At 37.4% G+C, this 15,378-nt stretch overlaps 1 protein-coding gene across 1 annotated transcript in view; it reads left to right on the top strand.

Annotated features, from left to right (window-relative positions):
* Nucleotides 1-15,378, top strand: part of lrp1bb (low density lipoprotein receptor-related protein 1Bb) — a 930,516-nt gene that overhangs the window by 556,892 nt on the left and 358,246 nt on the right. Inside the window, exon 25 of the mRNA XM_030124596.1 lies at nt 4,155-4,359. Coding sequence (XP_029980456.1) covers nt 4,155-4,359 — 205 coding nt within the window. The remainder of the gene's footprint in view (nt 1-4,154; nt 4,360-15,378) is intronic.

Raw genomic sequence — 15,378 nt, 5'->3', positions numbered from 1 at the left:
CTTAAATACTGTTTAAGCTCCTGCTCCATTTACAGCAGTGCATTTATTCACTTTGTACTCAGCTGATTTGACATAATTTGTGACTTTATTTACCACGGGACAAGACGGATTAAGATTTGGCAAACGTAATGTGTGAAAATATGAAATAGGTCATAAAAGAATTATTTTATACCAAGGGAAGTCCATAAAGATCTGATTTGACAGTGAGAGCTAATGTTAGCTAGCGGCAAATGCTGTTTTTCATTCCTGTCAGACTGTTGCAACTGTAATTTTGGGTTGAGTTGATTTGCTGGGTTACATTTCTCTGCAATTTCTTAGAAAATATTTGCTTCAGACATTAAATGTGCTAAATCATATACACTTTGATAAGATGAATCCAAAAACAAATTACACAAGTGCTGGTTAGCTCATGTTTTCAACATATATGATGGTGTGTTATTACACATATTACAAATTTATACAGTGGATTTATAACACTGACAGAACCTGTAAAGTACATATATTGTCATATGCAGACAGTGTTTTGAAGTTGATCTGGTGGCTCTGAGACTAATATTCCTTTTGAATTAAACCCATTCTCTCATTAATTCTCAGAATTTCACATTTTGGCCCAAGACTGTATCTTGGAAACTGCAACCAACCAGCACTTTGGACTGAATAGTTCTTATTAATGACTCAGCTTTGGTAAAGTTTAACTACTTTTATTCTGGAAGCATTTTACTTGTAGACCAGTCTTATGGAGGAAAATGCACATATCACTCATTCTGTATTTGCATTTTTTTGAGCTCAAAAACACAACTTATGCTGCGTTCCAGGCCACCCTTAACATGTGTTTTTCCAACCTTCAACCTTGTGAAAATGCACTGGAATGTCAGTCAAACCTGTGACTTCCCACCCGTGAACTCGTACTAGATCCATATTCTCCCAGTTCCGAGCTCTGACATCACGTAGCCCATGAAACAACAATGGCACCCCCCCATGGATGTGGTGTTTATGCAAACTGTTTACTAAAACAAGGTATTGCTCTAATGTTATTTATCCGCAAATGCTCTGCATAATGAGCAGCTACTCTAGTGTTAGGACAAGAATAAACTCATACCAAATACGTATCCAAATGTACAAATAACTTCACATAAAAGGTAGAACGGCTTCTCTTGCCTTATGCACCGTTTTTCCTCCTGTTTATCTCAAATAAGCAAAGAACAAACACCTTTGGCGATAGAAATGACTATAAATGAACATAACATATGGTCCACCATCCTGGTTTGGTTACATCTAGCTACCACAGTTCCTTGCGCTCAGGTAGTTTGGTGTGACTTGCCTGGAACGCTACGAAGTTGTGAGTCGTGGTTGGAAGTTGCAATTTATGGGCTCAAAAACCTGCCTGGAACGCAGCATTAAACTAATTTAAGGGAAAGTAGAACCCTACAAACATACAGTGATTTTCATTTTGTTTGTTTTCCACTGTACCGCTCTCTGCTCAGTGTCAGTAAAGCCAAAATATCACCCGACAACAGAGGTTGTATTTAATTTGTTTTTTCCGTTTCTACCATTCTGTTACTCCAAATCCGCTTAAATCTGGACCTTTAAATCATAGCCTTTAGCGCTGATATAATTGCACATGTTGATATAATGATTCGATTAATTGTGCAGCCCTGAAGTCATGCAGTTTCCGTTTTCACAGCCATGACTTCATCCACAGTTGTTGTTTTTTTTTTCCCCTCTTGTTTTCCTATGTTTAACGTCGTGTTACGTTACACTTCCAAGCAGCTGACAACGTCTATCTGCTTCCCTGTTTGTTTTGCTCTAATATCATGTTTGATGATGCAGCTTTCTGCTTTTACTAGGAGTACTGAGAGTCCCCGGAACTATAAAACCTCTATAAAACCACAAGACCAGGCCGGCTGGGGTCCCGGGTCCTGACTGAATCATTTTACTATGTGTGTTATAATCTTATGATCGAAGTAGAGAGCACTCAGAGAACACAGACCTCCACCAAAGCAGCTCAGCTCCCCACAACACAACACTCATATAAATGCATTCAAGATTTCATTGTTGTTTGCATTTCGGACAAGGCTATGGTCAGGAGATAAAATGTCGAAGAAGTCTGTGTACAGAATATTTAGATCATCCTTCATCATCACCTTTCAAGGTCAAACATTTGGATTAAATATATATGTGGTTGATAAATTTTGACTGAGATTGGAATTTTGAGATGTTTTCCTGACCGTGACTTGTGACCGAGGAGAGTAAAAACATTATTCATCAGTTGCTCACATGGACACAAAATCTGGATAGTTTGTTTAAAATCGTGGATGCTAAACCGCTAACAGTTGTAAAAACAAAACAACCTTGAGATTAAAAAAAATGATGAAATCCACTTTAATGTCTGTTATCGAGAGCAGGGGGGTCAAACTCATTTTAGTTCAGGTTTAGTTCAGCCCAAAATGAGCTCAAGTGGGTCGGACCAGTAAAATAATAACAAAATTACCTGTAAATAATAGCTCCAAATTTTACTCTTTGGTTTAGTGCAAAAAAAAGTAAAAGTACAATTTTAGCAATATTCTGCCTCAGCTTCTTATCTATACGTGTTCATTACAACTAACAGATCGCACTGGATCTACAAAGGCATAAAACATTTAGTAACAGGCAGAATATTGTTAAAATTCAACTTATTTTTCTTAACCCTATAACGCCAAACATATCATATTTGATCCATGAGTTTTGAAGCCCTCTATATGATCAATGTGATATTTTTTTTCTTGAAAAACCTGCTGTATACAATTAGATACATGCAATACACAGATAATCCACCAGGGGGAGGAGTTCATTCAGTAGAGGCCGTTTTAGTGACACAAGACTGTCATTAATGAGGAAGAACTGGGACCATTTAGAAAAGGAATTAACAATTTATTAGACATGTTTGTCTTATATTTTTGTTTGTTCAAAATGATAAATATTTGAGCATTGAGACCTGATGGATCAAATATGATACAAAATTGAAACTCATACATGGAAATTGATATTTGAATTTTTTTTTTTTTTTTAAGGGTGGTTCAGAAGGACTAGTAAAGGCTCCAGTGTCATAGAACTGGAATTTTCCGTCAATGATTTAATGGTTCAGGCTTTACAGGGTTAATTTCCAATTGTTAGTGGTTGTTTAGATCATTCACATTTTCATTTAAGCTCAGATTAACCCTTTCATGCATAGTGGTCACTACAGTGGACAGCTATTCTGCAGCTGTTCTTTGTATATACTTGGATTTTGTTCTTTTAGTTCCATATCAGCCAACACATTGGACGCTTATGCATCATCCCATACACTGCATGTGGTAACATTACTGTAACTTTGCTGTTCTAGATGAACCTGATCTAACATGTTTGAGTGTAAATCCATTCCTTGTTATTGTTATTAGGCTGTAATTAAGAACAATTTTTTTTTTTTTTTTTGCATATTATTGCCATGAAGTGAGTAATGAGTAGTATTAGAGTACGTAAAAATCTGAGAAAACATCAGATTAGCAGCATTAAGTGTTTATTTCATAGTTTTTGCCCAGTATATTAGTAAAAATACATGTTTCTTTGCCTCAAAAATTAAACGCATGGTTTCCTGCTTAGTAGACATTTTTGCAAGTCTATAAAAAAATTTCCATCGCATTGTGTTTTTTTAATGCCTAAAGAGGAATAAAATCACTCAGGAAAAAAATCTGGATTAAGGTTCTCAAAATTCATGCATGAAAGGATTAAAGTTGAAGGTTATTATATCAGAAAAAGAAAACTGAGTAAAAAGTGACGTTTCAGAAAAATATCAATAACTGAACAAAAACCCAGTGTGTCCATCCATGGGTTTTACTGGTCAATCAATGTTGTAGAAGATGACGGTGTTTCCACGGTAACTACGGAGCCTCTGAACATCCATATGGGTCATATCTGATGACCATAAAAAGATGAAGAACTGTAGTTTACACCAGTTATTTACATGTATTGATAGTTTTAGTGGATCAACAGGTATTAAACAGTTTAGATCAGTAGATGGTTTTGGTCGTTGATGGATGTTTGGGTCTTTATGAGTTAAAAAATGACTGAAGATGTGAAACTCCTCAGGTTTGCACCAGGTATAGAACCTACGTTAACGTTCTGTGTCGCTGTTTCAGGGGTGACGGGGATCGAGGTGGTGGTGCAGCACGGCTTGGCCACGCCAGAGGGCCTGGCTGTGGACTGGATCACAGGGAAACTCTACTGGATTGACAGTAACCTGGACCAGATTGAAGTGGCCAAGCTTAACGGAGATATGCGTACGACGCTGATCGCCGGTGGCATGGAGCATCCACGGGCCATTGCTCTGGACCCGGGGCAAGGGTAGGTCGTACGCCATCCCCCACATACGGTGCCTGCTGGGAGCCGTGCTATCCATCAGGCCCTGAGATTATTGGAATAAAGTAAAATTACTACCTCCTTGTATTTCTCACTTCTGCATCCGCCTTGATGTATGAAGATGTCTGCTGTGTTCAGGTCCATTAAGGCAGCAGATATAGAATACATCAATAACAGGGCTGTGCACTCCATTCCAGTAATGACAACTGATGTAGCTAACACCCCCCCCCCAACCACAGCTACTGCTTCATATGCTTTACTACCTTTTCACTCTTCTTCCACTGCAATCTGTTTCTTCTAGACGTTTTAAGCACAGAGGCACTGATTGTGAAATTATAGGCTGATGCCAATATTTAAGATGACAGTTCAACTGGTAACTGATACAGTTAACGATGTCATTCTGTGTTTGTTGGCTTTGTTTTTATTTATCCCACCTTTTATTCCAGGAAAACCAGGAAGTCCTCATTTTGTTGCTGTTTTCAGATCTTTCAGCCCCTAATCATAAATTCACTCATACAGTTTTATGAAATGACCTTTAATAGAGGACAAACGCTAAATACCTGCTACTATCATCACTAGTCGCTTTTTCATTGACCCTCAAATTGTGTCAGTTTAACATGCAAGTAAAAATGTGGCTAATGGGAAAATGACATTTTCGCCAAAACTCTAATTTTTCGATGAAATGCTTTTTGCTTTTACAAGAGGTGTTTTTTTTGGACATAGCGAAATTGGTTTATCGCACAAATTGCAATGGAAAGACCTTTTTGTGCAACTACAATCACGTGAACAAAATAAAACAAAAAACAGATGTTGATGGATGTAGCTAACACCCCCCCCAACCACAGCTACTGCTTCATATGCTTGACTACCTTTTCACTCTTCTTCCACTGCAATCTTTTTCTTCTTGACGTTTTAAGCACAGAGGCACTGATTGTGAAATTATAGGCTGATGCCAATATTTAAGATGACAATTCAGCTGGTAACTGATACAGTTAACAATGTCATTCTGTGTTTGTTGGCTTTGTTTTTATTTATCCCATCTTTTATTCCTGGAAAACCAAGAAATCCTCATTTTGTAGCTGTTTTCAGGTCTCTCAGCCCCTAATCACAAATTCACTCATACAGTTTTATGAAATGACCTTTAATAGAGGACAAACGCTAAATACCTGCTACTGTCATCACTAGTCACTTTTTCATTGACCCTCAAATTGCGTAAATATAACATGCACGTAAAAAATTGGCCGATGGGAAAATGACAATTTCGCCAAAACTCGTTTTTCGATGAAACGTTTTTTGCTTTTACAAGAGGTGGTTTTTCAGACGTAGTGAAATTGGTTTATCGCACAAACTGCAATGGAAAGACCTTTTTGCACAGCTAGAGTCACATGAACAAAAGGGAAAACAGATGTTGATGGATGTTACTGACATGCACATAAAAATTTGCCTAATGGAAAAACGACAATATGTACATTTTAGTATTTCTTGTAGTTTTTTTTGCATATTGTCAATACTTTTCAGTATATATTTTCAGTAGAATTCTTTTGTGATTTTTTTTTTTTTCCTCTTTGCACTTTAAGTGTTTTACAATTCAAAATCAAATTTTACTTGTACAGTGCAAAATTACACAAAACGTTATCTCATGACACTTTACATTTTGAGACTCTTGATGCTTCTTTTTGCTGCTAAATAAGAATCAGAGCTGCTAAATTGATTTTCATTGTTCCTGTATCACTAATTGTTTTTCCATTGACCCTCAAATTGCGCAATAATAACTTGTGCGTAAAAATTTGCCTCATAGAAAATCTGATTTTTTGATGAAAAGTTTTTACGCTTACAATAGGTGGTTTTTTGGGCGTAGCCAAATTGGTATTTCGCACAAAACTGCAATGGAAAGACCTTTTTGCGCAACTAGTCACGTGAATAAAAAAAAAAAAAAAAATGATGGATGAGAAGAAGTTTTAAAACAAACGTGTGAGTATGTGTGGACACCAGAAACCCAGTCATTTTAGAATTTAGTAGGAGATAGAGGGGTAACGAGCATTCTAGATTCAAAACAACACAGATTTCTGTTCATGTTTATAGAATGACTTCTGCTGACATCTACCAGAATAAAGAAACAAATCAGCACATTTGGGATTTAATGGAAAAACCAACATAACACACTTCTGTTTTTTCCTCATTTAGTAAATATGGGTAAAGTTTTGCACAGATGTCCAATGGAAAAGCCACTAGTGAAATGACACTGTATATAAGTCAATATGTGGCAGATGTATCAGTGCATCCATATTTATAAGCATGCTTTAAAAGCCAAAAGCAAAATATTCTTTGTTCTAATTCATGCATGTTTCCCTTCAGGGTCTGATTTTCAGAATGATCTTTGTTTATCCTGCCGAGGTTCGCACAGAGACTATTTGTAGACTGATCTGGGTCACTGAAGTGGTGGCAAGAGTTTGGAGGAAAAGCAGCATAAATCACAGTGTACTCATGACCCTTTAGCAAAAAAATACTGATCTTTTTGCTGTTATGATGAGCCTTTTAAGTTGTTAAGCCTAGATGTGTGTGTAGTAGGAGGAGGCTGGAGTGTGCAGTTATTATGGAGGAATGCAGAGGAGGATGGAGACGGTCAGGAGTGGGAATTATTTGATTGGTTGTTTCGGCGCGTGCATCTGTTTGCATCTTTGCTACCTCGTCTTTTACTGAACAAATTAAAGTATGCATACAACACACAAACAAGAAGATTATCTACAGGGTGCAAAGAAAGCTGAACTTACCCAAACATTTCAGGAAAGGAATGGGCAGAAATGCATTGTTGAATTTACAATAACGATAAGAATTACATTTACATTAAAATTGCTCAGGCATGCATTAATTTTTATTTTTTATTTTACTATTTATTTATTTGCTCAACATCAAATCAAACATTAGGACAAACAAAGAAACAAATTGTGCAGGTGAGCTCAGAAAACCCCGTGGGGCTTATAAAATTAATCTCACCTCATGACTAGGGGTGTTTATTTGCAAGAATGTGGCAATACGATACAAATCACAATACTAGGATCACGATACGATATATCACAAGATATCATGATACTGTTAAAAAGACAATTTTTTGTTTTTGTTTGTTTCTTTTATTTTTTAATGATTATTTACTTGAAGAATTGAATTACACAATAAATCTGCACAAATACTAAACACATTTTTATTTGATTCCAACAGGATCTAATGTTATATCACAAACTGTTCCTGTGTTCAAACTGAAATTCTGTTTTACAGACATTACAGTTTCAGATCCTGTTCAAATGTTCAGATTCTATTTGTTCAGAACTAACATCAGAACAGTATTTTTGTGTAATCCCAACAAAGGAACAAACATTATTTAATAAAAGAGTGTGAAATGATCACAAATAAAATATAAACAAAAAATGAAAACAAAAAAACAAAAATGAACCTCCACAATATCTGCATTTGAATAAATACCTAAAAAAACATCGATACAGTACTTTTTAATATTGATACAGTATTGTGAGATGAAATATCGTGATATATTGCAGAGCTGATGTTTTCTTACACCCCTACTCACTACAGCATTAGCTTAAAGAAAGACAATAGGAATAAAACAATAATAATCTATTGTAGGTAATTCCTTTTTCAGACAGGGGTAGTTGTTTGTTTACCTGCTTTACTAGTTTCACCTACTTCCTGTAGCCTTTGTCAGAAGTGTCACATGATGTTGCTGTGACGTGTCTTATTGGCTGCTCAGGAGCATAGGTCAGTCAGCAGGGAGGGTTTACGCCCTCTGCTGGCTGACCTCTTCTCAGGACTGCATCCCAGGTGTTTGACAGGATGTATGCACTGTTGTCCCTGGTCAATGTCCTTGGTGCATGTTTCTGTATCTCAATGGCCTCTTTGATCCAGTGATGGTACTTGTTGCTTTCAGCGCAGATGACCCTGGTGTTATTCCAGTCCATAGTGTGATCTCTTTTGCAGTGGTTAGATATGACTGATTTCAGGTTCTCTTGATGTGCTAGGATGTACTTAATTTCATGGCTGTGTCGTTCTGGTCAGCTGTTCATCGTTTGCTTTCTGACACAAATTCCCCAATACATCAGAATTTCCTTTATTGTCATTTGACAGTACAAAGTACATCAAACGAAATTGAGTTTGATGATTTGGGACATCGGGCCGCTGCTCCTAACTGGTGCGCTACCACAGAACCCTTTTCTTCGAAAGAATTACAGTGAAGATAATGCAAGCACATACATCACATACATAAGACATAAGACATTATAAACACAGTACACGTACGTGGTCACGTGATGGAATTTTTTCAATGGATTTGGTTGTGGGAGGGGGACAGGAAGAGAAGAAGAATGTTGTGAGGCAGACGGAGATGTGGGGGGGGGTAAATGCTTGTATGTGGTGAGTCCTTAAAAGTCTGTTTGTGTCTGAAAAATAAGGGACAGACTTCTGTGTCAGTTCTTCCAGTCCTGTGTCTTGACCTTGGAAGGATGTTTTGACTGCAGTACATCCTCATATCAGTACCTACACTGTTAAACAATAAAATAATACATAAACAATAAAGCACCATAAAGTGAGTTAACCTTACCTTTATTAAGGCGATAAGGCGACTTTGCAAACCCAGTGAAAACCATCCAGTTATATAATGACAAAAAAATTACAACATTTCAGATTGGCCACAGGAAATCTTTATATCTCTGGTCGTTTAGCAGCACCCTGTGCATGTTAAATACTACGGCTGCAATTAACAATAATTTTAAGAACCGATTAATCTATAGATTATTTTAATAACTAATCGATTCATCAGATAAACACAAAAGACTTAATTCTCAAACATCGGTATTTAACCCGAAGCAGTATAGACTTCAGGTATGGTAATGCTGTGTTTCCACTACATGGAACCAGCTCGACTCGGCTCGGCTCGACTCGGTATTCCCGGAGACCGTTTCCATTACAGGATACTACAGACTTTACAGTACCTGGTCGTCATAGCGATGCAGTGCATTATTTCCGTGTCGTCTGCTCAGAGAGTTGCTAATAAACTCGCTTGTTGCGTGTTGTCTCGTCTGAATTTTTACGTCAGCCACCAAAGACTGAATCCCCTCGACTGGCCACGGTGTAGTTTTGGGCTGTTATCAAGTGGATTAACCTACCGCTATATTTAGTGTAAACTTCTGCATCTGTTTTTTTTTAAAACGGCGGGTCACAGAGAAAACTGTCTGACCAATCAGTGGTCTGCAGTGTTTATACATCATGGTTTAGTATCACTTGGAACCTCGGCAGAGGTGATACTCAAAAACTAGTAGCAGATTCCAGGTCTTTTTTCGTAATGGAAACACAAAAAGGCCGAGTCGAGTTGAGCCAGTACCACGTGGTGGAAATGCGGCATTAGTGAGCACTAGCCCGCAACCTAGACTTGTTACGGCTAGAGACTAGCAAGCTGTAGTCTTCATCCAGCTCAGGTTGAAGGCTATCAAATTAATGTTGTGTGATTTAGTTCCAGTCGATGATAGGATAGGTACCATTAGTCTGGTGGATTGATAAACGAAGATAGATGAAAATGTAATTACGACAATAGTGTCTAATAATAACTAGCTAGCGGGCTAAAGTAATCATGGCACGTAAGCTATCCTAAGCTAGGTTTACATGATGTTCCCAGTGGCCACAGCAGCCCTGTTTGCCCCAAACGTAGTGCGCCATGGGATTTTGGCCATTTTTTTCTCCATATTCAAGTTTTGTTATATAAACGGTGTACTACATTTAGTCCAAACAGGGCTGCCCGACACCCGAAGCCTCAGCCATGCTGCTCTGTTTTCACTCCACAGCGTGCGGGCATGCCTCAATACTAATGTGCTCAAGACCCAACGAATCGACTGCCGAATTCGTTGCCAAGTCTTTTAAGAATCTATTTGGACGGATTTAATCAATTTGTTGTTGCAGCACTATTAAATACAGTTAAAAACAACTGGAGTAAGTGTTGACATAAACTACAGGACACTGCAAGAGCATTCTGTTATAATAACAGAAGATTTTCAGACATTTTTGGCTAATATTAGTATGGTTAAAAGGCTCCTCTGCATGTAATTTTCAATGCACCCCCTACAGACCAGCCACTATCAGCTGTCTGTAAACTGTTAGTGTAATGTTAAACCTTTCATGATGTGACATTAATCCGAGGATCATCTGCGCTAAAGCTGCTGAATGTCATGTAAAACAACAGTTTACCTTCTACATCAATACAGCTGTCAGGATAATGACATTTTAGTTGCTGAAATGTCATGCAACTAATTGTATTCAACATTTCAATTATCTTTTTCTGTTAATTTCATGCCAGTATAATTAAGCCAAACAATAGCGTATTTATACTTATACAATAAGACAGTTATTGCTTTTACAGCCTCAAAACAAACAACGGCTCTTCACACTGAGACATATCAAGGACCCTATAACTATTTTAACAGAAGCAAATAATACAGTTTGGACTTTTCGTTAGTAGGATGAACAATGTCAGTCACAGTAAATAAACAAGAGGAGGTTGGAGATCCCAGCTTAAAGGAGTGATATTTTTCTTTTTTTAAGTGGAATTCTTTATTTTCCAGCATTTCTCTCATCACCATTTATTGTAATATTATCTTCTGTATTTTGTTTTTTTTAGTGAAAATCAGGTATTTTCCTATATTTAATTCACATATCATGTAGATGTTCATAAAAGCTCTGTGTAAAGTTGAGGGTTATTATATCAAAAAATAGAGAAAACTGAAGAAAAAGGGACTTTTTCAGCAAAATCTGTCATTAAAGGAGTGATATTTGTCTTTTTTCCTAAATGGAATTCTTCATTCTCCCACATTTCCCTGTGGTCTCCATTAGGCATGTAACGATCTGAAAATTTAATATCACGGTTATTGTGTCCAAAATTATCACGGTTATCATTGTTATCGCGGTATTGTTGTAATGTGTTCAAATGTTCAAAAACTACTTATACACACACTGAAATAATGTAACCAAGGTGTATTTAAAAAAAATAAATAAATAACACACACAATGTACTTTCTGTTGCAGAAACATTAAATATTAACATAAACATCAAACATACAAATGTGCATTAAAGATGGCACGTTATTGCCATAAGAGATATCTGCAACAGGGGTGGGAATTAACAGGATTTGATCAATATCAATACCATTGTCCATTCTGCTTACTAATCCAATTCTGTATCAATTCTCCTATTGATTCCTGAGTGGTTTTTTGAGTGGGAAAAAAAGTAGTTGGACAGGTCATAGTGGAGTTTGTTTGACTATTTTCCAGATCAAACCATTCACAATGTTACACATATATACTATTGGACACACAGAAACAGAAAGTGAAGCACAATCATTATTCCTGAACTGTTTAATGAACAAATGTAAATATTCTGAAAGAATGAGGATTTTTAAACATGTTAGGCTGATCTGATCCAGACTGGTCAGTGGTTCACTCCTGGTGAGTTACAGACAAACCACAACAGTGTCATATGGTTCAGTTCCTCTGGAGGTCAGTCGTTGGATTGCTGCTTCTCCAGGAAATGAGCATCACTGTGATTTTCAAAGTGCGGTAATCGAACACTGTTATCATGATAATTAGAATTTAAACGCTAATACTAACCGTCGGAAATTTTTACCGCGGTTTATCATTATACGGGTAATCGTTACATCCCTAGTCTCCATGAACTGTAAATGCTCTGCTTGGGTCTGAATCCTTCATTCATTCAACTCCACAGGTCCATCTTCAACCCTGCTTCTGAGTAATGACACCAGAAAAGTGGTTTGGTGCGCTGGCCCTTGTTACGTCCCAGCCAAGGGGTTTGCCGAGATGTACATAATATGCTCTCTTTGTCCTCTCCCAGCTCCCAAGCACACAAGTCAGTCCAAAAGTAAAGTTCACAGTATTTATTTTTAAACAACTAAAGGAGGGTTAGGGGAGGGCTCGGCTAAAACAACAAACAAAAAGTCTTCTTCAAGGTTCAAACTAAATTTCTTGGATCAACGACAGTGGATAAAATGAACAAAAATTATAAAAACCTTACGAAAGAATAAATAAAGTGGGGAAAAATGAGCAAAAAATTGATGAAAATCAAGTAAAAAAAAAAAAAAAAGAAGAAAATAGGCAACAAAATGAAAAGAGCCACGGTAAGTAATAAAATGAAGAAAAATTAATTATAAATCAACAAAATAATAAGTAACGTTAACAAAATACTGAACAAAATTGAACAACATTGATTCCCCAGTAAAACCCATGCAGTTGGATCAATGACAGTGGATGGACACACTGGGTTTATGTTCAATTAATAAAAGATTTTACTGAAAAAGTCACTTTTTCTGCAGTTTTCTCTGTTTTTGATATAATAAGAACAAATACGGGGAAGCTGTTTAGTCCATCACACAGTGGATCGTCAAACTCAGGTCTTTCACTAAAAATGCACTAAAGAAAAATCTCTGAATAAGATAAACAAAGACTAGACTATCAGTGATCAGCAGCTTCAAATCAAATAACACGTACACCTGGTAAAGAAAGGTTTGTTATTTATTTACATGTCACATCCAATAAGATGGTAAGAAAATAGCAATTATATGGAGAGATGAGCAAAAAAAAAAGACATTAATCACCAAACTAACATCAATGTGAACTTTTTAAAACAGAAAATAATCTTCTGCTTAAAGGTTGAGGTGCTCACTATGCAGTTAATTAATTCCAGTCTGAATAAGGATAATGCAGATGTCGATTGAAGTGGGGGCGTCAAATGTTCCAACAGGATGGTCCTTGATATTTCAGTGAATATTTATTGAACAGAAGTCCAGCAGTATGTTGGGTGAAAGTCTGCACAGCTCTTTTGAATAGTTCTGAATGTCTGAAGTTAAAAGGAAACTTTGGAGAAACACTTTGAAGGTCATGAGTTATGTGAACACACACAGGTCTGGTAAACATTCACATAAAAAGCTGACAGAAGTTTGTATTTTCTCAAAGTAGGAAAAAAAAAAGAAACAAGACAGATTTGGCATCAATAACTTAAAAACACATTTACAGATTTTATGAAGTATAAAAACAAACTAGACTGCACTCAAAAGAGGTTTTAACTCACAACTGGTACCTGTTTAGAAAACCCAACTAGTGTTTTTTATATGAGATACAACACACAAACTTTCTAAAATATAGAAGAAAAACTCACATTATAGTGTATTTGCACAGCCTGGCCAAAATAAAGTCTGTATGTGGATTTATCTAAGCTGATAGTTTAGATCACAGGTGTCAAACATACGGCCCGGGGGCCAAAACCGGACCCCCGCAGGGTCCAGTCTGGCCTGTAGGATGAATTTGTGTAATGCAAAAATTACTGAAGATATTAATAATCAAGGATGTTAAAATCATTTTCGGTCATTTCAATCTAAAAATGATCAGACCAGTAAAATACTATCAGAATAACCTATAAATATTGAAAACTGTAAATTTGTCTCTTTGTTTTAGTGTAAAAAAAAAAAGTAAAATTACACAAAAATGTTTACATTTACAGACTAGCCTTTTGCAAAAAATATGAATATCTGAAATGTCTTAGAGCTGGAGGAGGTGTCTGGAGAGAGGGAAGTCTGGGCATCCCTGCTTAGACTGTTACCCCCATGACCCGGCCCCGGATAAAGCGGAAGATAATGGATGGATGGATGAAATGTCTTAAGAGAAGTATGACTGACCCATTAGTTGGGCCGGATTTGACCCCCGGGCCGCATGTTTGACACCTGTGATGTAAACGTACTAGGCTTGCGCTAGCCTATCGCCACATCACCATTGGCGATGCGTTTTCCTGGTTGGCGAAGTTGTTTCCAACCCGAGGACCCACAGTGGCGAAGGTATTTTTTAGTAAAATCAACCAACTTACATCTCTGATGGAAAATGTCTGAGTGATAACCAAGGAAAATAACAAATGCAGTCTCCACGACTGAAGAGCGCTGCCGAGAGAGATCGAACTCACCCGAACATTTCCGATTTTTTACGAATTCACACTGTACACGTCACTTGTGGGAAGTTACCGCTCGTTCATTTCATCATGTACAACATCTGTTGAAAGCACGGAGCGGTGCAGACCGCCACCAGCGGAAGTGAAAACCAAACTTATTACTCATTTCTCTTTTCCTGCTGAAGCTTCACTTTTAAACCTTACCAGCGAAAACGCTGCAGTATTAGTATCACATTAGTGTTCCCTCTGTCGTCTCCATGTTTGTTATTACTGACTTTCTTCTTCTCATTAAACTTTCCTCTTCTTCGTGGTATTTGTCCAGTATGGTTAATTCAGAGCAGCGCCCCCTGGTGGATTAATTGACAAACGCTCATTCCAACACATTAAATGTCAGTAGCAGCACTTTGTTCCAGTCAGACTAATGGCAGGAGTACTTTCTAGTCTAAATAAAATAATTTCCAGAGTCCATATCTGTCCATATTTAATTACCAAATGACTTTATGATTAATCATGTCTCGCTGGTAAATTTATTTTATATTGAATCTCATATTGAATCTCATGAACATCAGTGGTCAGAATAATTGTATTTATAAGTCTCATTTATTGTTTTGTTATGCATTAGGTTAGAAATAAAAATAGTTTAGATGAAAATGTTGACTTAAGTAAATTTTTTTTTTTTTTTTAAACTGAAGCCAGATTGAACATACTTTTAGCTCAAAATGCACCGGAATGCAGGAAAAAGATTTAATTTTTCCCAAAATTTTCTGGGGGAGCTATTCTCGTTGCCGCGGTCTGCTATGTGCCCCGCTGCAGGGACCCAGACTGGACCCAGGCTAGACCCAGGCTGGACCCAGGCTGGACCCAGGCTAGACCCAGGCTAGACCCAGACTGGACCCAGGCTGGACCCAGGCTAGACCCAGACTGGACCCAGACTGGACCCAGGCTAGACCCAGGCTGGACCCAGGCTGGACCCAGGCTAGACCCAGGCTAGACCCAGACTGGCT

Source organism: Sphaeramia orbicularis, chromosome 21, assembly GCF_902148855.1.
Source record: "Sphaeramia orbicularis chromosome 21, fSphaOr1.1, whole genome shotgun sequence".
Taxonomy (NCBI): domain Eukaryota; kingdom Metazoa; phylum Chordata; class Actinopteri; order Kurtiformes; family Apogonidae; genus Sphaeramia; species Sphaeramia orbicularis.
The sequence above is the reverse complement of the archived record's forward strand: the minus strand, read 5'-3'. Positions and strand labels throughout refer to the sequence as shown.